The sequence below is a fragment of the Coenobita brevimanus genome, chromosome 78 (genome assembly GCF_032717465.1).
Source record: "Coenobita brevimanus isolate Jiangsu-jjx chromosome 78, ASM3271746v2, whole genome shotgun sequence".
Taxonomy (NCBI): Eukaryota; Metazoa; Arthropoda; class Malacostraca; order Decapoda; family Coenobitidae; genus Coenobita; species Coenobita brevimanus.
Window position 1 is genome coordinate 47199949 of NC_137031.1, and position 24376 is coordinate 47224324.

The window sequence follows — 24376 nt, forward strand, 5'->3', positions numbered from 1 at the left end:
ACGTGAGGTGTTGTCATGTGATAATTAGCCAATTCCAGGTGTATGGTACTCTCACTAACCTTATTTCTTTCTTGTATATATTATTTGGTATAAGAATAGGGCATAGGGCTTATTTCAATGGATGAAATCAGTGAAAAATTCCAGGGAAGTTTTTGTTAGTCTGTCCTTTAATTCTGATGCTCTCAGTTTTCCTTCTAAGTAAAAGTGTTACCACAGAATCTTTAGTTGGTTCAGAATTATTATTTACGTCTAATTCTTATGTTTGTTAACTATGTAGAGGTCGTACTTTTCTATTACTTTTACTGTCTCCAGACGATTGTGTTCATCTTTGGAGAGGTGTCTGGTAGTAAAGGAGACTGAAGCAAACTACCTTTACTTCGAGAGGTTCTCCCCAGGCTGAATAAATATCTGGTGGTAGCAAGAGGGTAAATGTAAAAACCGTCATCGTTGTGAAGAGAACAACTCCTACACTAGGAGGGCATTCGTTTTTAGTTTATTTTTTTATACTTTTAGGCGAAATTCTTTGACTTACAAGGAAGACTTAATTTTGTGATAGATTTAAAAAAAAGGTTGTCTCTTACCTCTTCCAGCTCTACAAGTCTCCTCAGAGCTGAACAATCTCGTCAGGCGTCGCCGAGAATGAAGTATAACTTACCTTCTTCGGCTGAATGGGTTATAAAATAAGGGATACTGAAACAAGGTGAGTGTTGTTTATTTGTTGACAAAATTTAGTCAGGACAGAAAATTTGGACACAATTTAAGTTTATTGTTAGAAACCACAAGGCAATGAGTCGAAATTCTTGATGGTTTCGGAGACTTGCACCTTTCCCTCAGCAATTTATCATCATCTTCATCATCATCCGGACCACCTTTCCCACCCTAGTGCAGGGTGAGGAGTAGCAACGTCCAGACAACCCAAATTTGCCCAGTCCAATGGGCCACGCTTCCATTTACTTACCATTCAAGTCCCCTGAAACCTGGCTCTTCCTGATACACCAAAACATTCACCACATTCTGTAGCATCACATAAACGGATACGATAGAGTCGATCCGGACGCTGTCACGTTTAGAACGGGTGCCAAATCCCTGATCATTCACTTCTCTTCACAACATTCATCCAGCCAGTTAGATCTCTTGTAGTCCCCTTGCCTCAGAGACTTCCAAACCTCTCTTTCTCACACAGTCATCCACCAATTCCTTCCACCTTCTCCTTGGCCTACTTCGCCTCCTCCCACCTTCAAATCCACTCAGATATACCTTTTTCACCACTCTATTGTTATCCATTCTCTCCACATGACCATTCCATCTCAGCATATATTCTCGTCAATTCTGGTGTCCACCGACATCCTCACTCCACATCTTTCACGAATCACATTATTTCGTATCCTATCCACTCTCTGTACTTCACATACATTCTTCAGCAGTCCAATCGCCACTGCTCTCACTCTTGACTTTTGATTTTCATGCCACACCATAGTCTCACATCCATATGTTAAAGTTGGCATTAACACTCCTTCATGTAAGCCTCGTGCAACTGCAACACTCAAGCCTCTGTTTCTTATCAAGGCCTTCACTGCACCAGCTACTTCCCTTCCTTGTGTCACTCTACTTTCCACTTCTTTAGCACATTTTCCTTTCTTTTTCATCACTGTACCCAAGTATTTGAACTCTCTCACCAATTCGAGTCTCTCTCCATTCACTGTAACATCACACAGGAAGTTACATTCTCTCTCAGTAACCATCATTTTACTCCTTTCGACATTTGCTTTCAAGGCACGACGCTCACAGACATCAGCAAAACTCTGCACTAGTCTACCAAGTTCTTGTCCAGTATTTGCAAGTACTATTGCATCATCAGCATACAACAAATTTGAGATATTCCATCCATCACCATTCATCACCACCGCCATCCTGCCTCTCCATTACTCGTGTTTTTACTTCTCTCGCCACCCCATCCATATGTATATTGAACAATCATGGGGACATCACACAACATGGTCGCACACCCACACCGATCGTGAACCATTCACTTAGACGCCCATTCATCCTTACACATGCTTCACTACCATCATAAAAACTCTTGACGGCACCTAGCAATTTACCATCTACACCATACAAGTGCAAGACCTTCCACAATCCTTCTCTGTCTACTTTGTCATATGCTTTTTCCAGATCCATGAATGCCATAAACACCTTATAGTCCTTCTCACAAGCCTTCTCCACTATCTGTCTTATTGCAAATATTTGACCCACACATCCTCTCCCACTCCTAAAGCCACCCTGTTCATCACTCACTAGGACTTCTAATATCTCACTTACTTTCTCTGTAATAATTCTTCCATATACCTTCCCTACCACACTCAGTAAACTTACATTATGACAATTCTTGCACTCACTTCGCTCACCTTTGTTTTTGTACAGGGGTACAATCGCAGCCTGTTTCCACTCTGCTGGTACAGTTTCACTCATCCATGCCTTCTTACATATCTCCAACAAGCACTTCATTCTGCTCTCCCCAATACACTTAATCATCTCTGCAAACACCTCATCAACCCCACCTGTTTTCCCATTTTTCAGCTGCTTCACAGCGCTCTTCACCTGTGCGAGTGTCACGTTTCCTGGCACTGCATTCCTTCTCTGCACACCCCCATCTGGTTCTTTCCATCTGGTCCATCTAGTTCTTACTTCATCCCCATGGGTTATTAATCAACCACCAACATCCTTCACACCATCACATTTCTTACCGCTGTCACTTCTACATTTCCGCACCTCTTATAACTCCCTATTTTCAGAGTAGTTTGCATTCACTTTCCTTTCTAGATTATCATTTACCTTCTTCCTTTTCCTCCTCACTAGTCTCTTTACATGCTTCTTGCTTTCAGTATATTCAGTTCTTATTTCAACTGAACCCCTGTCCTGTAACCACTCTAGCCACTTCTTCTTTTCCTCCACTGCCCTCTTCATCCCACCATGCCGTCCCTTTCTTCTATGTTGTTACTCTTGCCACACCACACACCGCATATAATTTCATACTAAAACTCTTGCATGGTACTGATGGAAACTGTGTCACTGTTAAGCAGACACATTACATACTGAAGAAGGTAACTCACAAAGGAAGAGGTGTTACGAAATCTACAGAATCACTAAGAATACAAGCTTATGCGACTTTGAGAAGCTGATGTTAGGTAGCCAGGCAGATTGGTGAGTGGTGAGGGAGTGGCAGGGATGTGCAGTGGTCTATGACTGGGTTGGTGAAATTACAGCTAAGGGTTGCTTCGTACGTGACTCATGCGATGTCCTAACACCTCTTCCTCAGCGATTTAGTCTTCTTATTACTCCTGAATATCCTCTTCCTAAATATTGTCTTGTATGTTACTGCTGCAAACTACGTTGATAATACGAGTATATTGATAAAAACAGAAAACAAGAGAATGTTAAGGTGTAATATGAAAAATGAGTCGTGAAGAAAGAGGTGTTACGAAACCTAATGCTGTATGTCACTGAATGTGGTTCTGAGGTCTCCCATTGTCCGTCCTCGGCTGTGTTTCTTCCTGGCCGTTCCTCTCCCTGATCGTTCTTCTTCCCGACCGTTCCTCTCCCCGATCGTTCTTCTTCCCGACCGTTCCTCTCCCTGATCGTTCTTCTTCCCGACCGTTCCTCTCCCTGATCGTTCTTCTTCCTGGCCGTTCCTCCCCCTGATCGTTCTTCCTGGCCGTTCCTCTCCCTGATCGTTCTTCTTCCCGACCGTTCCTCTTCCTGATCGTTCTTCTTCCTGGCCGTTCCTCTCCTCTGCGGAAGAAGAGGAATAAAATAAAAAAAATAGCTGGAAAGGAAGATTAGAACTGCTCCGAGTATCAGAGGGTTAACAGCAACAGTCTTAGCTCTCACTCTCACTCACTCTCCGATGAAGAAAAATTACTTGGTTTAATCTGAAAGACAATAACTAGGAATGTCCCGATACGAAGAGGGTTGATGATGACTGATTTAACAATCTCATACTCCCATGACCCCCTCAGCTAAATAAAACAGACCAGTATTAGCTAAAATTAAATGCTAAAGTTGTCTTGAACATTAGACGATTAATGGAGACAAAATTTATACTCAGACTCCTGTGTGTCACTTAAATGAATAAAATTGTTTGTTGTTAGCCAGAAAAAATAATACTAAAGAAGTCATGAGAAGAAATATGGAACTAAAAAAATACAAAATTTAAGTAAACGATATTTCCTTCTAGAGTAAAGACTCAAATATTTGGAATTCCTGAAGAATATTATTCAGCATTACTGATTGACTAGAAGTAAATGGTGATGATTGCACTGGTAGCAGCTGTGGAAGTGTGTGTGTGTGTGTGTGTGTGTGTGTGTGTGTGTGTGTGGAGGTATGAATATGCAAATGTGTGGAGTAAGATGTGTGTGTAAATTTGTGGCTGTCTGTGGAAGTGTGGCTGTGTGTGCGGAGATGTGGACTTGTTTTGGTGTGGTTGTGTGGAGGTATGGTTGTGTGTATGTGTGTCTGGATATATTGCTGTGTTGAGTGTGTGTGTGTGTGTGTGTGTGTGTGTGTGTGTGTGTGTGTGTGTGTGTGGCTTTTTTGCACTGAATATTTTTTTTACCAATATATAATACCCATTTTTCATTGGTTAATAATTCGCCTTCTATTTAATCATTCCTAATTGATAAACACATATGTCTGGGTATGATGATTATGATGATATTATTAATGGAATAATTACTGCAATAATGCTGTTAATGATGGTGATAAAGGTGATGGTAAAAAACATGATGATAATTGTGGTGGTAATATTAATGACGATAACGACTATGGTAATAGAGATAACTGTAAAACTAATAATATTGATAGTATAAATGATGGCAACATTGGTGAGGATGGTAGAGGTGGTAACGATGGTGGTCATGAGGAGGAGACGGTGGAGGGTAATAATGATGAGGAGAATAAATAGGATTATAATATGGATGACAACTGTAATGACAACTGCAATGATGATAACAGTAAAATGATGACAGAATCCTAGAAATGATAGTACTCAGATTATTTCAACATTTTTTTAAAATTCCAAATTAACCACTAGAAAGAGGACAAAGATAGGAAGGAAGACAAATAAAGGAAAAAATTACATCACAAAAGAGGCGGGAAGAGAGGACCCGCACCATCACTTCCTTCTGACACTGAATGGACGTGGATACCCAGTGACGTCATCACCAAAGAACCCAGAACTGATGACGTCACAACCAGTCAAAACTCAGCTATCAACCTACGTCACCGCAAGTATCCAATAGGGTAAATGAGCACTAAAGATAGCTAAATCAATCAAAACTTTGGTAAATACAAGAATACTATAGCTACACTGGGAATTGTATTTATAACTGATATTCAGCAAAACATATTCTGTGGAATTTCAATGAAATAAGGAAGTAAAGAACGAAATCAGTTTCACTATAGAAAACGGGAGGAAATCCAGTAGCAGAGAACGTTTTAACGGGTGACTATCAAGATGTTTTGGAGGCCGTGGGGTTGCCACTGGGGACCGGGAAAGAAAATCTTTGTCCACCCATGGCCACCCACTTCAAATGTTGGATTAAATTATACACACCTACACAGTGGGCCTAATATCCCCTCCTCGCTCTTTTCCAGAATTCGGTTTGGTACCACCCTGTTCCCCCATCCTCACCATCCTGTGCACCACTATCCGGGTTACGTTCTTACCCAATATGCCAGTTTTCGTAGTTTTTTATTTCGTGGCACACACACACACACACACACACACACACACACACACACACACACACACACACACACGCTGCACAAAACATAGTACATGATCTCGTTCCGCGACAATGTGTGAAACTCGCTCCGCGACAGTGGGTGAAACTATAGTGGCTGAACTGAAACCTAACAAATTAATCACACTGTCCCGGCCGAGATTCGCTTTCAGACTCCCACGCTCCATATGCGCGCATGTTACCAATGAGTCAAATAGAGGATCCCCGCTTTGCCTCTGGGCAACGCGAGCTTTTATAGACCCCATTACATAATAACACACCAAAAAATAACTCATCAACTTATTTACGGCCAGTAACACTCCATAGGCTATGGCTTCATCAAAACTAATGTAAAATACTGGACATGTAGCTGCTTCATTATTTAAGTAATTAGGTTTTTAAACTCATTAATATCATTTAGACTGAAATTTAACTGAAAATGTGATCGGCGAACTGCGAAAGTTTGGATGTGCATAGAACTTGTAATGCATGAGTAGCCTATGTAATAATAGAAAATGAGCTGAAATCAGGCTCATAATATTGGTTATTGCCTCAGATTGAAATGATCAAGTCAGCGACCTCTCTCAGGTGACTCTACCCTGACACTGTATCAGCCAGTCAGTATACGCTAAAAATGTCCCCCGAGTAGTACATCTACAAGGGTAAAGAACGTTTGTCGTAACCTGGCGAGAAGCTACCGTTTAATTTCAAATCCGTCAAAAAAAAAAAAAAAAAAGTGCAAATGAATTTTCCACCCCTTTCATCACCCCGGATTTTCATTACTTAACATCTAGCGGTCAAAGAAAATGCAAGACTCTAACTATATACGTTTACTTCAGTGACTGCGTAAATATTTTGGGGTAAAATAAATAAAATACTTCTCTCTCTCTCTCTCTGTACAGCGGGCCTGCCATTCCTCATTATTAACGGAGAATTAGCAGCCTCTCACTTTCATTTTAATCGGATCCGAACTGTTACACCTTAAAATTAATCGCACTTCACGCGTAAAATTTCATCCAGGTGAAATGATTGGGTTGATACTGCCCATCCTTCAGCCAGACAGCCAGACACCCCCAGGCACCATCATCACCATCATCATAATCATCATCCTGCCTCTTTCTCCATGCAGGGCTGAAGAGAACGCGGCACAGTTGGTGGAAGAGTAATATATTCTTCCTGAACACGGGGAATTATCAATTAAAATGTAAACAGCGTCTACACCAGCATTATATAGAGTGTTAATGTAAAGCAAGCTGAACTTAAGGCTCTTAGCCATAAAATATGCTTACCACAGTCATGTATAGCAAAAAAGACCTAAGAAGTGCGCTCTCTCTCTCTCTCTCTCTCTCTCTCTCTCTCTCTCTCTCTGTATATATATAATTTGAAACCAAACTTAGTGCAAATTACGCTGAAAAATTATTAGCTGTGCCGGAAGTAGGCGCGAAAATGAACGAAATGAAGTGGCAGTAGTATTAGGAAAATGGAAAGGATGATTGCCAGAGATGCTAACAATTAGAAGGTAAAAATAAGGTAGATCAAAAGGCTTGTTTTGAAGAATTAATGAATGGTAATGCCGAATGCAGAACAGTGGTAAAGAAGACTGTATTGGGAGATTCATTTGTAAGGAATCTGGTGTGGGGGGATGTATCAATGAAGGAAGTGAAAACAGAGAGAGAGAGAGAGAGCAGGAAGGTCACCTAACGAGAGACAGAAAAAGAAAAAACATATTTCATGGATAAAAGGAAAAATTTAAGGTGCTTTGAAGTCTGGAATAACGACAGAATATGAATACTGCATATAAATCAACGGTTCATCGTGACGCACGCACACACACACACACACACACACACACACACACACACACACACACACACACACACACACACACACACACGTTGAGGGCAACATTTTTCCTCTGACTCTTCGCACCCCCCTTTGGAAATTGTCCACTTCCCCCCTGGGAGGACGCCTTCCCTAGGCTGAGAACAACTGGTCTAGAAGTAGCTAAATGTAGTGAGGAAAAATGTCCTCGGGTTGATGGGGTGCAGCCACATTACAAATACAAGTAATAGCAATCGTTAACTGGAGTTAGACAGGGCACCTGGCACAGGTTGAACTAACAAAAAAAAGCGTCCATTCGTAAACGCTGGAGACAGGACAATTACCTACTGACATGGTATCAAGTATTAACTGAACGACATTATGTTTCCATTGTGACCTAAACAAGAAAAAAACAATAACTAAGACGGTCGACCTTTAACATTTATTAGCAAAAAAATGTTTATTTTCCTTATTTTCGGCTAAATCGAAGCATACATTGTTTAACAAGTAATCATTATTATGTCTAAACTATATTTCTGTTTTAAAGGCAATTCTTGCTGATACTACGAAAGTAATTAGTGTCAGTACTTTTAACTTCAATATAGGCCAAAACACCCAATTGGAAATTGTTTGCCATTATCAGGAATAAAATTACGGAAGCGTTGCGTCGAAGAACTGACTTGGTAATGGAGTGATATTTCAGAACATTATGAGGTTTTGTGGATTTCGTAAACTTAGTCATCGATTAATTCTGCATATTATACCTCGATAACCTCTTGAGTATAATTGACGGACTCAATGTTGATATTAAAATGACAGAAATAACATGCACCTGAAAGGTTATCGTAATATATCAAATAAATAGCTAACGAAAAATTGCTACGAAGTCAACCACAATGCGGTCGACGGCAACAACACCATCTCCGGGGAGGAAGAACGCAAAACAAAACGCACAAACAACAATTTTTATCGTCTCGAGTGCATCACGGGTGGCTTCAGGGTCAGCATGATGTTTGTGCAGCTTCCAGTCTCTGTCTGTCTGTCTGTCTGTCTGTCTGTCTCTCTCTCTCTCTCTCTCTCTCTCTCTCTCTCTCTCTCTCTCTCTCTTTCACCGTTTGTGATGTAGAACCAATGTATCATCCAGTACACAAACACGGAATATGCAGCACGAACACCACTAACTACTCATCAATATTATACTCATATATAGTTAAGAGAAACATCCATACAGTACTTAAGATACAGTATGCATGAAGCCCTCGTGAAGAGACCACCGATGTATTGTGTGACAGTCAAGGCTAAAGTGAGCAACGTTTATCTCATACTTTTTTTTTTTTTAACAAGCGAAAAGAAATATTAAGTTGATTACAAATGTTAAGAATGTCGTGTTATGAATTTGGACACAATGTTAATGCCGCATTAAAACAAAACATTACAGTAGACAAAAGCCAACGTCAGCTAAGCCAGTCACTGAGTTGCTGTTATGCAGAATTTTAAGACACGTACTGTACGCCTTATGCAGTATATGAAAATGAATTTAGGCAGGCTAAATTTTGCAAAAGCATAATCAACAGTATCTGTCGGTGATTCATGCTGTCTTATCTACCTATACACGTTTGTGTGGGGGGGGGGGCTGTCCAGAAACTATCCGACCTTAGGCTCAAGAATATTAAACAACTAATCTGTTGAGCTAGGACACTAATCTCCCTCAAAGCAGGCCCATTCTTACTTGCACACGTAGCCCAGCGTTCTTCCCACTGCCGATTCATTTTTCAAGGTCAATTTTCGGTATCTCCTGCAGGTGCTTCGTCACATTCGTCATAATACATAACACACTGTCTCGCTCCGCGAGACGCGGGTATAAGATGGATAAATAAAGTGTAAAAAAAAAAAAAAAAAAAGGATGAATATATATAAAGTGATTCTGATATTTTCTATCGCCTAATGAGGGCGCACCGTTTGGGCTGGGGAGGTGGGGGGTACTGCCGGGACTAGGCCATAATAATCCCTGGGTGTAAAGCATCCTACCTCAGAAAATACCTGAAGTATAAAACAGCCGAGGCCAAATTAAGCTGGATATTGCCTGGCCAGTGGTATACTTTGGACTGTTACACTGTGTGCAATGCTGGAATCTCATCGAATGCATTCTATTTTGAATTCTTATATCCCAAGAGAGTGCGACTCTCCAGTGAAGAGATGCAGATACAACACACTGATCTACCCATACAGCGGTCCTATAGACAGTATCTTTGCCGAGATCAACAGATCCCATAGGCAAAGATATAATATATATACATATACCCTTTTACCCATTTGAGCTCAGTGCCCTCAATATAGGACGGAACTGGGCATTTTCAAAGGTTAATAAAGAAGGGAACCCCGGGGTAGGGACCTATGAGTTTCGCGAGTATGAGCTGATGAACGGAGGGCAGTACCCGTAGCCCAAGGCCTCACACAGGAACCCTCGGAGCTAATGGGTTAATCACACACACACACACACACACACACACACACACACACACACACACACACACACACACAATAACAATCCCCCCCACACTCAGATAGACAGACAGACACATACACACATACTGAGCAATACACGACACCTGCTCTTGCATCGCGAGTGCAAATATAAATATACTCGGGTCAAGAACTGTGCTATGGATTAAGTTATCAGAATACATATACATACATACAGAGAGAGAGAGAGAGAGAGAGAGAGAGAGAGAGAGAGAGAGAGAGAGAGAGAGAGAGTTTGAAAGAAAAATAAAGGCAAACTTCTCTGAAAAATTAGCTGTGCTCGAAGTTGGTGAGAAAAACGAACGAAATTATATGAAAATAATTAGGAAAATAAAAATGGGTGATTGCCAGAGATGCTGACAATTAGAATGTGAAAACAGGGTAGATGAAAAGGCTGCTTTGAAGATTTAACGAATGAAAATGCCAAATGCAGAACTATGGTAAACAAGACTGTACTGGGGGATTCCTTTGGAGAGAATCTGGAGCCCGAGAACACAATAATGGAGGTGAAAAAAAAAGAGCTTTGAATGGTTAAAAAAGGGGGTGGGTGTGAAGGCAACAGGTGCTTATGAGGTATATGGAAACATGATATAATGTGGGATAAACAGTGCAGTGAACTGTTGATACGAATATGCCAAAATGCCTGGACAAAAAGCGCTTGAAAGGGTACAACAAGGAATAAAGGTTGCTGGTTCCTTGAAAGTAGTGACAAGAAACAGAGAAGTGAGCATGGAAGTGAAAAAGTTACTACATGACAGTATTGTGATACCAACTATAACGTATGGAAGTGAAGCTTGGACCTTGTTGGAGGGAAAGATGTCAAAAGTGAAAGCAGTGGAAATAAGTTATTTGAGAGGAGCCTGTGGAGTCACATGGAGAGACAGACTGACAAATTAGAAATTGAAGGAGCGTTGTGGTGTGGATGTGGATGTGATAGGGAGCGTTAGGAGAAACACACTGAGGTGGTTTGGCCATGTGGAGAGGAAGGAGAGTGAGAGGCTGACGAGGAGAGTGTATGTGAGTGAGGTGGAGGGAGGGGAGAGGGAGAGGGAGGCCCAGGATGAGATGGAGGGATGGAGTGGAGAGGTATACGAGAGAGGGGGGTGAGCTGGGAGCAGGAGAGTGAAAAGTCGGGGGACAGAGCGACATGGAGGCGATTTGTTTGTGACGGGATTAAGGCGTCAGGCAATTGATAGATAGATAGATATTTAATCTGTTACTGCAGTTCGGTACTCATGATGGAGAGATGGCAGAGTTAGATCAAGTTAGAGTATTGGGGGTATTGTACGAGTATAACTCATCTGATCAGTGAACCAGTTATCCTTACCACGGCATGATAGTGTTTCGTCATGTGTTCTGACTGTTGTGTCTAAGATATCTATTTTTCGTTCCTGGCTTTTGTTATGGCAACCAGCGGTTTATGCTGTATATGTAGAATTGATCCTTATTTTAAGCTATGGAAGTTCTCTAAAATATCATAACCTTTTCTCTACAACTGGTTTTGTAAACTTGGGGATTTTGACGAATCATCTTAATGGGCAGTACCGGAACATGGTAACAGGCAATTTCTTTGTAACTTGCGGTGGTCTTAATAGCGACAAAGAGCATAAAACTGGATGCAAGGAGTCAGTGTAAGTAATGTAAGAATTTATACAAAATGATATTGGGTATCACGTCCCTAAAAGTTAATATAATACATGGTGTTGACTCTCAAGGCCACAGTTACCACACAGCCAGACACCTACTTCATACTATCACCTAAACACAGCGCGTGAGGACGGACTGGCAGTGCATGTAAAAAATCGTACTCTTGTTGCCATGGGAGACTTTCGTATCATACTTTCCTTAGAGATTTACCCTGAATAGTATCACTTAACCTCTTCGCAACGAAGAATGAGAGAGAGAGAGAGAGAGAGAGAGAGAGAGATAATACAGTATACGAAATTAGTATAAACATTTCCTAACTACAGCATTCATAACCTCTGCCACTACCCACAGGCCATGTAGGAATATGACAATTGTTAAATTTATATCAGTAATATATTGTCAGCTTCAAGACTAAGGGCATATACCTGAAAGCCGGTCTCTTCTTCATCCATGTAGCTGACCTAAAGACGCCCTCATGCCTCCCGAAACAAGAGTCTGATATGCGGATCCTTTCTGTTGGTAAAATCGCCAATCTCGTCGCTTGAAACAAGAGTCTGAAATACGGAACGTTCCTGTTGGTTTAGTAACACGTAGTTTTAATTCACTGTCAGTTTTCTTAATGTGCTGAACGAAAAATGGATCAAACTGTAGTGCTATCATGCGTTGTGGTATACTGTATGCTTTTATGTTGCTTTGATCTATTATGCCCGGATTTTTCTTGAGATATATCAAGTAGTCTATCATGTCACTGTCTCTGCGGTGTGAAAATGTTTTGTCGTTCAAGACCAGGTTAATTCTAAGTGAGCAAGGTAATCATGTTTGTGCGATCTGATACAGCGACGTCCTTGTAGACCCGGTAGCACAAAGAAAAGTTAAGGATGTAGAAGAAACAGAGTGGGATTTAACAGCTATAAGGGGAAAAAAAATATATGCAGAGAAAGGACCCAGGATTTATCCGACGTTTCACCTGCGACGAGTTTCTTATGAATAACAAACAGTCCTTTCTCTGCCTATGGTGTTTCTCGTTCAAGCTATGTATATTTGGGCTTACACTGAAGCGGTGGTCGGGATAGTTATGAGCCCAGTTGGAAAAGTTGTTTCTTCCACTTAGTCTCTTCAGTTCGGTGACGCAACCTTCAGAAGTTATTTTTAATACTTTGGTGAGACTTTTTAAACTGGAGGGATTAGATGCAGCCTACACTAAACGTTCAGTATGAAGGGTCTTACCTAAATTGAATAAGACCGTCTGGAAATTGTTAGAATAAAATGCAAGAGGACGCACCGTTTTAATATTATTAGCAGTAGTTGCAATTGCAGGCTCACCTGAATGTGAATCCAGTGGACTGTAGGCTTAAGTTGATCTCTTTCTGCGGGCAACCATCCTTCTTTCTGAGGACAAGGAGTTGAGGGACATCATAAGTATATTATCTAGGTTGCTGCATCTCCCAGGTACATCACTGCTACCCCATGTACAGGCCCCTCTCCCAGCACAGTAATGAAGGGGTAAAACAGGTTGTGGTATTGCCTGACACGGTGCATGGCGGGTTTTACAATTTGAGAATCGGCCCGCACCTGTACATTATGGACTGTCCCTTAAGCTGGGTCATGAACGCCGGCTTACAAATCGAGAGGGACCTTGAGCACGACCCCATAATTACATAGGTGTGGGAAGAAGGACAGTACATTCTCAGGTATTGGCGTCACACTGTAGGTATGGTGACCACGTGTCTCAGTGAAGGTTTTGAGGTAAATGACAGCCATAAACCTCCTTTATACTACTCGATAGAACTATACCAAATGTGAGATATTGACTGAGAACCATCAGAGGAAGATGTGAGTATATATGGAACGAAAGGTCAAATGTCAATGTCAAGGTGATGAAAACTTCAAAAAATATTGGACAGAACTGTACTATACAGGAATGAGAACATGTTACAGGAACGCTGAAGAAAGGAAAATGACCTGTTGACACTGTAGTATTTACTGAACAATGTTATGCTTCCGTTTTGCCGTAAATAAAGAAAGTACAATATCGAAAACCGTCGACCTTTTACATTTTTTTAGAAGAAATTTATTTTCCTTATTTACGAAGCATACATTGTTCGGCAGGTAACTATTATTATGTCAAAGCTATACTTCTGTTTCAAAGGCAGTTCTTGCTGATACTACTAAAGTAATCAGTGTCAGTATTTTCAACTTCCTTATATGCCAAAACATACGGTAGAAAGGTTATCGTAATATATCAAACAAATCGCTGACGAGGAGGTGATACGAAGGCACCCACAATTTGGCAGACAGTAATAACACCAGCTGTGAGGAGGAGGAGGAGTAACTCAAGGCACAAAACACAAACAAACAAATATCGCCCAGGGTACGTCACAGTTTCTGTCGCTTAGAGTGTAGTGCAGATGGCCCCAAGGTCAGCATGGTGTCTGTACAGTATTCAGTCACACACACACACACACACACACACACACACACACACACACACACACACACACATCCCTGTCTGTCTGTCTCTGTCTCTCTCTGTCTCTGTCTGTCTGTCTGTCTGTCTGTCTCTGTCTCTCTCTCTCTGTCTGTCTGTCTCTCTCTCTCTCTCTCTCTCTCTCTCTCTCTCTCTCTCTCTCTCTCTCACCGTTTATGGTCTAGAACTAGTACATAAACACTGAATATGCAACACGACCACTACACTAACTACACGAAAGCAATACATAATGAAGAGGAACATGGAAATATTACTCAAGATATAGCATGCACGAAGCCCTCTCAGGAGACAACCACTCTATTGTGAGTCAAGGTTAAACTGAGTAACGTCTGTCTCTTACTTAATTTTTTGAGCCGAAGAGGAATATTAAGTTGATTACACAAGTTAATAAAGGGTCGAGCACTGAATCTGAACACAACGTCCAAACTGCATAAAAACTAAACTTTTCAGTGGACAAAAGCCAACGTCAGGAAAACCCTACGTGCTTCTGTATTATCGTCATCTACGCCAAGAAAACTTACAACTGCGTCGCCAGTCACTGTGCTATTGTTAGGCAGAATTTATGACACTTACTGTACGCCTTGTGCAGTGTATGAAAATGAATTTAAACAGGATATCATCATCATCATCATCATCATCTAGGCCTCCTCTCCCACCCTAGGGTAGTATGAGAAGTAGCAACAAGATAAATTTTGTAAAAACATAATCAGCAGTTCAGCAGTGTCAGGCGGTGATTCACAAATGTGTGTGTGTGTGTGTATGTGTGTGTGTGTGTGTGTGTGTGTGTGTGTGTGTGTGTGTGTGTGTGTGTGTGTGTGTGTGTGTGTGTGTGTTCTTACCTTACCTAATTGTTCTTACCTAATTGTATCTTTACAGGAATGAGTCAAGCTCGTACTGTCCCGTGTCTTAAACCATATTTATCGTACATATCCTTAAATTTGTGAATTGTTTTGGCGCACACTATTTCATTCTGTAGTGCATTCCATTGATCAATTGCTCTATTTGGGAAACTGAATTTCCTTACGTCTTATCACCTCTCTTCTTATGCAGTTTTTTGCAGTGTCCTCTTGCTGATGCTTCTCCATATGTTAAGTAATCATTTATGTCTATTTTCTCCTTCCCTGATATGCATTTATATAGCATTATCATGTCACCTCTTTTCCTTCTCTCCTGTAGTGTTGGTAAATTCAGTTTATTTAGTCTTTCTTCGTAGCTTAGGTCCCTTAAGCTTGGTATCCATCTTGTAGCGGCCCTTTGAACAACTACTACTACTACTACTACTACTACTATGGCGCCTGGTGGTTTAGTGGGTAATTAAAGTGCTCCAGCCGGACTGAACCTGTGTAGGTTTATATCTGAGGGGAGGTTGGAGTTTATTGCTCACATAATGCCACTCAGGGATGAATGAGGCTTGTCACTCTCGTCTTGAATGTCAGGACCAACTTGCCTAGCCCCGGGACTTCTACGCTCTTCATGGGACAACACAGGATTAGATGATGTAAGTATAAAGAACGTCGCGAGTACTGAGAGATGTAAATTATCATCTTATGCCTCTACGTGTTGAAGTGTGTCTGAGATAAGGAATACAAATCAACAAATACAACTTAGGAGCAGCATTTCTTGAGAAGATAATTATAATCTCTCTCTCTCTCTCTCTCTCTCTCTCTCTCTCTCTCTCTCTCTCTCTCTAGGCTGCATGTGTGCCATACGCACCAATAAAATATTTTGTTGGAGCATATGATAGATATGCAGCCTTAAAGGGCGATAGGAAGCAGAGGCGTTCCTGGATTATTTGGCATCCCCTACCTCCAATAATGAATAATATACTAATGAAAATTCACCGTAATAGTTTTCCTGTAGTTTCAGAATTCAGGTTTAATGAAAATTAAGCAGCACAGAATAATTTACTTTCGGTCTAGTTTCTGATATAAATACAAAAAAATCTTGAAACAGTGAAAGGGAAAAAGTTGCCATTCACTTAAATGGCACCCGGCAATGGTTGTCACACGTGGCACACCGCCCCTCCTCTTCCTCCCTTTGTACGCCAATGTCGAGAGAGAGAGAGAGAGAGAGAGAGAGAGAGAGAGAGAACGTTAGAGGATCAGTTAGTTAAAACTGATTTATTCCTGCCGGACTGCACAAGGGTCTTGGAATCAGATAATCACTCTGTATTCAAGGAAATCCACCTTCTGTGCATGTCAGGGAAGAGTGGGAAGAGCAGGGGTAGACAGAGCAATTGAAGTAAGTGTACCCGGGATTTGGTTGCTAGTCTCAGTCAGGCAGTGCATCTCGCCGCATCCACTGCTCACTACCCACCTCTCAGCTCTTCTCGTGTGCCTAGGTCAGCCATTGAAGTAGATTTACTGAATTTTGGTGACTATATTGATATTGGTTATTAATATTGGCTAATGGCATCGGAGTTTGGTTAATGAAAATACATGGGTAGTATTCAAGACCATGTAAAGAACAGCAAGCAAATAAAAGCCATTTTTAAAAAAGTCAAGGTGTACAACGCACCATATATCAAGGTCCCTCTCAGTGTTCATATACTCGTTGGTTGTGCTGATTTTTCGTTCTATTTTTGTGTCATGCGTAAATGTGCTTGCAGTGAAAGTGATCCCCAAATCTAGATCATTAATGAACAACAGGGAATGGGGAAGATATTCTCGTGGCACTCCGCGAATTAGTAATTCCCAGTGTGGCATAATGTCATTTATAGTAATCCTTTCCTTGCATTCCCTTAGCCAGGAATCGATGTCATTTAGAATATATCCATCAATACCGTGCACATATTAATTAACATCCAGCGAGGATCTCTAGTAAAAGCTTGGCTGTCCCCGATGAAGTATATTATATCCTATATCGCCATCACCCGCCTCACGCACCTCAGGGATGAATGTCGGTAGGTTATTCGATGGGACTGACTTTAAGAAACCAAGCAATGTTTCACTTATAAATTTAAAAATATCAAAGTGCCATCTAACTTTGTGTGTGTGTGTGTGTGTGTGTGTGTGTGTGTGTGTGTGTGTGTGTGTGTGTGTGTGTGTGTGTGTGTGTGTGTGTGTGTGTACATTACAGTTCATTCCATGAGGCCAGCAGTCCTTTGGTGTACTGCATACCTTCACGTATCACCATTTCAACACTAATTTGCACCATCCACATAAAATACATGCTAGAGCTGTTTTATTCATGACTGATGTGATGGTATTAGTATGACCAGTGAGTACGTCATTTCTGTAGATTAGTGAAATGTGAGTGAAGTTCATTTTAGCGTAATTGTGTCATCGCACTGTTCCCTACCCCAGCCTGAGATCACAGGCACGTCGTTTCAGACTACGAACCATTTAACCTGACTGAAGCAGGACAACATCATCTGCTTACATAAAATCATGTAATACTCCTATCCACACGCCGCTTATTGCACTCCACATCCTGAGAATTTGAAAAAGGCGTAAAATAGCTGACTGACTCCCATAAAAGGTGCGCAATCATTGATACATGTATGGACTGGCTGCTTAGAAAAATAATATCCATGTACTGTATACTTAAATGATGACACGTATTAAGAAATCTGTTATCAACTGTAATACTTTTCTTTATCTGGGATCGTTGTGATAACCTTGCTGCCCGTCTGTATGATAAGACAGCGGCGGTGATACAATGCTTCAGGATGATTAGCTTTAGAATCACATTTTATCTGCGGGTACCCCATTACTAGATAAACGGTGTGTTAAATGGATGGCAATCAGTTACACGTATTCCTTTATATGGAGTTTATTTCCAAGTTACTATTAAGAAGGCAGATGCCCCTATGATTACCACACAGTTATTTTTCCCCTTTCCGTTTATACAAGGGAATAATTATACATGACTTCCAATCCTCCGGGACACATCTTCCACATACATTCTACTACTATCTCTCCCCCATGCTTCAGCATATCACCACACACTCCATTAATTCCTGGGGCTTTCTCAATTTTGACTTTCTTCATTGCTTCCACAACTTCCATCCTACTGATTTCTTCCTCTCTTCTCACATCGCTCCGTCTCCCAGCCATTCCCCAGCCACTTATGCTCGCATTACTTTCATTATCTGTGTTCAACAATTCCTTAAAGTGTTCTCTCCATCTGCTCACTTTTTCTCCCTCTCCACTGGTAATCTATCATTTTTATCTTTCACTCCCTGACTAGCTTCATTGCCACCCTGTCTAATTCTTTTCAGAACATTTTCTTACAGTCACTTTACACTCAAGTTCCTTCCAAACTCCTCATCCATTTTCTTCTTACTCTCTCTTACCAATCTTTTCATCTCTCTCTTCCTTTTTACATATAAATCTCTTCCGTCTCTCAACTTCTTCAACGCCCATATTTCTCATCCATTCACTATTATGCTTTCTTCTTTTGTGCCACAGCCTGTCTCACCTCTTCATTCCACCATGCTGTTCCTTGCACCCCCTTTCGTCTTCTCTTCACCCCACACACCACCTCACATGCTGAGGAATATTCATTCCCTCCGGTTTGAAAGGTTTCCCTTAAACTTAACATAATCGCTTGGAAGTAGCAGAAGTAGAAATTTATCACCGCCGGCCCCAACAGTTCACCTGCTTCTCAGGCACCCCACGTTATTTCCACCGCCCCATATCAAATTTCTGAGTGAATCTGTGGCTTACACAGGCCCATGGCTAGCTCTGCTCTTTGTATAATGACTTTTTTCCAGGGATGGATTCATCTTGCCCTCCTCCATTAACAGTCTCATGAAAATCGTAATATTTTGAGTATTTTTCTGATGGTCTAAGCCTGTTAACCGTTATGTAGGCAAGGGAAAGTTTTGGTAGCTGATGGCTAACTCGGCACGACGGACGTATGTAACTGCGAAAGCATTTGCCTTAATATTTAGTTTCAGTTTTCATGGATATTTACCCAAGAAGAAGAAACATAAGTGTCTTGCTTTCCAGGGTGAGGCATCATGGCCAGTAAGGGTGAAACGCGATGGCTCCACCCGGCGACGGCGATGCAGGCCATGCTTGAGGGAGCCAACCACAACAACTTATTCCTGAACGTGTACACTCTCACTCTCTGCTCCGCCGCCCCCCTCCAGCACCACCATGTACGCCAGGCTCTCCTACACCTCTTCAGGTTCGTTCTCACACATGGAATACTGTAACCTTTTTACTCTAACATTGCCCAGATTTTCGTCCTTTTGTAGTTAATATCACATAAATCATTGGCGGAGAAAGCCAATAGTACCTCTGCACAGCCTTTCCATGGCATTTTTTTGTGACTAGCATCATCTTCTAGCGCTAATGTATTCTTACAACTACTGCTGCTACTATATCCAAAGCATCCATTCAGAACCTTCTTTCGTTTGCAAATAAGATAATTAGCTTTACGGAATGTCTGAAGCACATGGATCTACACCAGACTCGGCAGTGTTTATGTAAGTGCTGACTCGCATGGATAAAAAGTAGAAGGTAGGAGTGTTGTGGTTAGATTCTGAAGGAACTGAGTAAAGAAGTCTCTGATGGGTCACTACTGGCAATTAGTACGATAATCTCTTAGGATCTGATTGACAAAGTGACATATAGGGGCTTGAATATCCTGGGGGATAACACTATAGCTCTTTGCACTATCTTGGCCCAGATTTTCGACCCTTTGCGGCTTACGTCACGCAGGTCAGTGGAGGAAAGGGGCAATACTGCGGTTCAACATACATTTCATAGCACCTCTTCGTAATTACTGCAGAGTGTTAATTTCTTGCTAAATCTCAGTACTAAAGATAGAGAGATGGTAATTTTAGGCCAAGTTAGATCCTAACGAGTATAATTCCCGAAGCTTGAAGAGCTGGATAACACACTGTAGTTTAGAGGGTAAGAATACTTGGAAGCTAAATGGGAAGGCAACACATTAATCTGAAAGGCAAGAAACACACTCTCAGAGACAACACACTATACTGTGAGGGGTAAGATCTCATTTAACACTAACGTGGTATTCTCGTTGGTTAAGAAGAGCTCACTCGTAGCTCTTCGTTATCAGTTTTTTCTGCACATGATCCGTTAATATCACCAGCTACGTTCCATGTAATTGATGTTATAATAATTTGATAATGATGAAAAATATTTCCGTTTAATAGGCAAGATTATACAGTCCAGGAAAAAGTGCTAGAAGCCAACGAAACTCATAAGAATTTGGCTCTATCTATTTATCTATCAACCTATCTCTCTGTTTGTCTGTTTATACATCCATAAATCTAGACAGACAGACAGGCAGGCAGGCAGACAGTCAGACAGACAGGTAATAGACAGAGATAGATGGATAAATAGACAGATACGCAAACGGAGATTAGACACTGTAGATACATGAAAGTAATTCAGTTTTAAGAACAATCGATCGAAAGTCAATATCGCAGGACAAAGTCAGATGTTTCAGACCAACTGTTGGCCGCGGGTGTTGCATTCCCTTGGTACTCATTCTTTTTTTTTTTTTCTTCTTTTTTTAAGTATTAAGTGGACTTTTTTTGGAAGTAGTTTGTCACCATCCCTTATGTAGGTAAATGATAAGGAATTTACAGTAGTTGCCACCATCACTTCAGGATTTTCAACTAAGCAAATACGGACCTAATTTTTCTAAAGAATTCTAATAATCGGGCTTAAAATAAGACTGATTTCGGTAAATCTAGTTTCGTTATTAACGTAACTTCTTTTCTTTAACTACGGCAGGAAGGTTCCCACTCTGCGACTCTGCTTAAAGCGACGGGATGGGCTCTTGTGGATGTGCGAAATGGATCACGAGGAAATCGACTTTCAGGTCAGTAGCATTTATGACACTTAGTACTTACTAGATTAAAGTAATATCCATTGATGGCTCCGTTATTCAGCAGATTATGAATATATGTGATTAACCATTTCCGTAGGTCGTGGAAGGTGACAGCAACCAGGTGACTGAGGACTTGGGAACATACAAATACAATGTGAGCGAGGGACCCTTGTGGTGCGCCAGGTTGCTGAGCAAGGAAAAGAACCCGATGAATCCTCGGACTGACATCGAATCAGCCTTCCCATACACCTGCAGCCTCGCATTAGGTAATCATCACGCCATAGCTGATGGAACCACCAACACTTTCACCATCGAATTTTTCCTGCAGATCCTAAATGATGTCATAGCCGGTAAGAACATCGATGACAGTAAACAGATGGCAGAGTACAAAGGGGCAAAAGAGCTGGATGATCTCATTAATGCCCAGGATAAGGAACTTGAGAAAGACCCAGCACGTCTCGAAGTCCTCTTAAAGGAAATCAAAGAAGGACCCCAGGAGCAGCCTCTGCTGTGTCGTGTTCTGCCACCCATTTATGGTGTTCCGTACAAGTCGAGGTTCCTCGAGACGGTCTTTGACACTGATACTACCAAAAGGTTCATAACAAAATGCAAAGAAAATGGGATCACGGTAAACAGCGGGGTTGTGGCACTTTTAAATGTGACACTGATGGAGTACATGCGTGAGGCTGGGCTGAAGAGAGAAGAATACCCAATCCAAGCTGCACATGCTGTGAACATGCGTCGCTACCTACCCAAAGAAATGTCTAACATAATCGGGGCTCATATTACTCTGCTTGTCAATACTCTCATGGTCCCTGCAAACTGGCAGGACTCGTTTTGGAACTACGCCAAGCAAGTCCATAAAGAGTTCCTCAAGGGCTTGGTCTCTGATACAGTTGAATATCTCTGTTTGATCCGCAGAGCTTATTATTATAACGATTCCTTCCAGGAGGCTTTCTCGAAGCCATCTCCACCCTCGTGGGACCATATCACTGCAACTATGGGAAATCTTGATACTCGCATAATTACGGAAGGAAATCATGTCAGACTTGGACACTTGCTTAGATTCTCGGCCAATGCCTTTGACCCCCTGATGCATATGTATCACACCTTCCGTGGTCGCCTTTGTTTCAGCGTCACTTATTCGGTCAACCTTTTGTCCGAAGAAACTGCTCAAAAGATGATTGACTTGTTTGTTAAGATTCTAAATTCGCAGGTCTAGGCTGCAGGATATTTGTATTCACCTGCTTATTAACTGTTATAAAGCATTCTAGCTCAACCAGTGGTACAGAATTTAAGCATAATCATTCACACTTCTACAGGATTATCATTTAGTTCTTTTTTTTAAGAGGCGATTTGATTAACAATTTCTTTTTTATCTGATTTCATTACGCCCTGTTCATTCCTTCCACCAGCAAAGTTGGACGGAGGACATGTATTCATCGGTGTCTGTTTGTCTTTGTGTGTACAAGATATCCCCAAAACTTGTTTTCTGATATCTGTGAAATCTGATGGACAGGCGGGCAGTGGATGAAGGAAGAGTAGACAAGATTATGAGGTGGATATTGATCCGGATGCAGGAACAAATCATAAGTTTTATTGGAATTGATGGACTTATGAACACTGAGTTTGTGTAAGATGGCAGACTAGGACCATAGAATCAACTGGCTATATGAAACTGTATAAGCATAAATCTTGGGAGGAATAAATCTTATAACAGTAACCAATCAATTTTATTGGCAGTATCAGAAGTATTTACTCTCTCAACTTTTCAGGTTTTTGTATTGCAATCTACTGAATTTCATATACTTTCGGGTAACTGAATTTAAAATTAGAACGCTCAGGACACTCAAAAAAATAATAATAATAATAATAATAATAATAATACCCACTAGATATTTCACTCTAATGAGAAAATTATGTCTGGCTTTAGTGGGGATAAAATTCTCTTTAACCAATAACTCAAGGAAAATAAAATACAGTGCCGTTAAGAGTCATAATCACAGGGATTTACTGGCGTTCAAGTGTTTAAAGATGATACTGTTTTAAAGTGGATCATTTAATTTAGATTCATTATTAAAGTCTGTGTAAAATCTTACGCTGGAAAAATGCTTCCAAGGTTCAAATGTGTCCCTTAGTATTTTACAGAAGGTTTATATTTCTGTTTTCATGCCTGAACGCGATATTTTTTCTGTGGCTTCTTGTAAAAACAAACAAATAAACAGTATATTAATACCCAGGAGTTAAATTATTTACATTTTTTTTTTTACCTGAATCATGCCATATGTGCTAAACACACACACACACACACACACACACACACACACACACACACACACACACGCATTATACTGTAGTTCTTTTTAATCCTCGAGACTAAGATTCCATAGTCCAGTACTTTGAAGGATAAATGAACATGCTACTCCCCTTGGTGGCGTTACATGATGAAGAATCGTCATGTCACCTCTTACGGATCGCTTCTATGGAAAGACGTCATTCCAACTGGGGCTTTCTAACCACTACTCCACCAGGTGTCTATGAGGAAAGTTCTATAAAAATTCCGGACAGAGACCACATTGACTAGGTCAGGTATTATACTCTTTGCACTTCCACTTGGCCTAAAATTGCCATCTCTGTCCTGAATGTTTGTAACAATAAATTAACATTTAATAAAATTTTAATCAGGAAGATGTGCTATGGAAAAGATGTAGAGCCGTAGCACTGTCTTTTTCTGCCACTGATCTACGTGAAAGTTATCTGCATACGGACAAATATTTCCTGGCTGCGTGATAAGGCTACAATCTTTTCATCTTAACTTGACCTAAAAATTTCTATCTGTCGATCTTAAATATTTCGTAGGAATGGTGGATTAACACAAGAATATAATGCTAGTCACGAAGAAATGATACAGTAATTTGCAGCACTGTACCATTGCCTTTTTCTACCGCTGGACTACGTGAAATAAGTAGTAAAACGACAAAAATCTAGGCCAGGTTAAGGTAAAAGTACTATAGACTTACAAGTTTTCCCTAAAAGGCATAGCTGATACAGTATAGTTATATGAACTGATTTCTGCACTATCGATGACGGAACCGAGAAGTCAGTGCTTCAGCAAAAATGATTCCATTCCTATCTTCGAAAACCAGTGCTATTTTAATCCCACCCTGCTTTCTTTCTCAGCAGAATTTCCGACTTGAACTCGGTCAACAGAATCGCCAGAACGGCTGAAGAGTCACACTATCGTGACCATGAAATAGGATACAAGCAAAAACCCACATTGGCAGACGAAAAAAGATGTATTTCC

General features: G+C 40.9%; 1 protein-coding gene across 1 annotated transcript; it reads left to right on the top strand.

The window, feature by feature from the left end:
- Positions 1 to 16589: 16589 nt before the first annotated feature.
- LOC145408592 (uncharacterized) lies at positions 16590 to 22942 on the top strand. The gene is made up of 4 exons (XM_080279277.1): positions 16590 to 16613; positions 19215 to 19395; positions 20976 to 21063; positions 21170 to 22942. Exons 2-4 carry the CDS (start codon positions 19226 to 19228, stop codon positions 22292 to 22294), a joined length of 1383 nt encoding a protein of 460 aa, XP_080135403.1. The 5' UTR covers positions 16590 to 16613; positions 19215 to 19225; the 3' UTR covers positions 22295 to 22942.
- Positions 22943 to 24376: the final 1434 nt, after the last annotated feature.

Excerpts from the sequence above, each read along its gene's own strand:
- LOC145408592 (XM_080279277.1), top strand. The coding sequence starts at position 19,226 with ATGGCCAGTAAGGGTGAAACGCGATGGCTCCACCCGGCGACGGCGATG. Across the intron at positions 19,396-20,975 it reads GCTCTCCTACACCTCTTCAG|GAAGGTTCCCACTCTGCGAC; the intron begins GTTCGTTCTCAC and ends TAACTACGGCAG. Across the intron at positions 21,064-21,169 it reads ACGAGGAAATCGACTTTCAG|GTCGTGGAAGGTGACAGCAA; the intron begins GTCAGTAGCATT and ends CCATTTCCGTAG.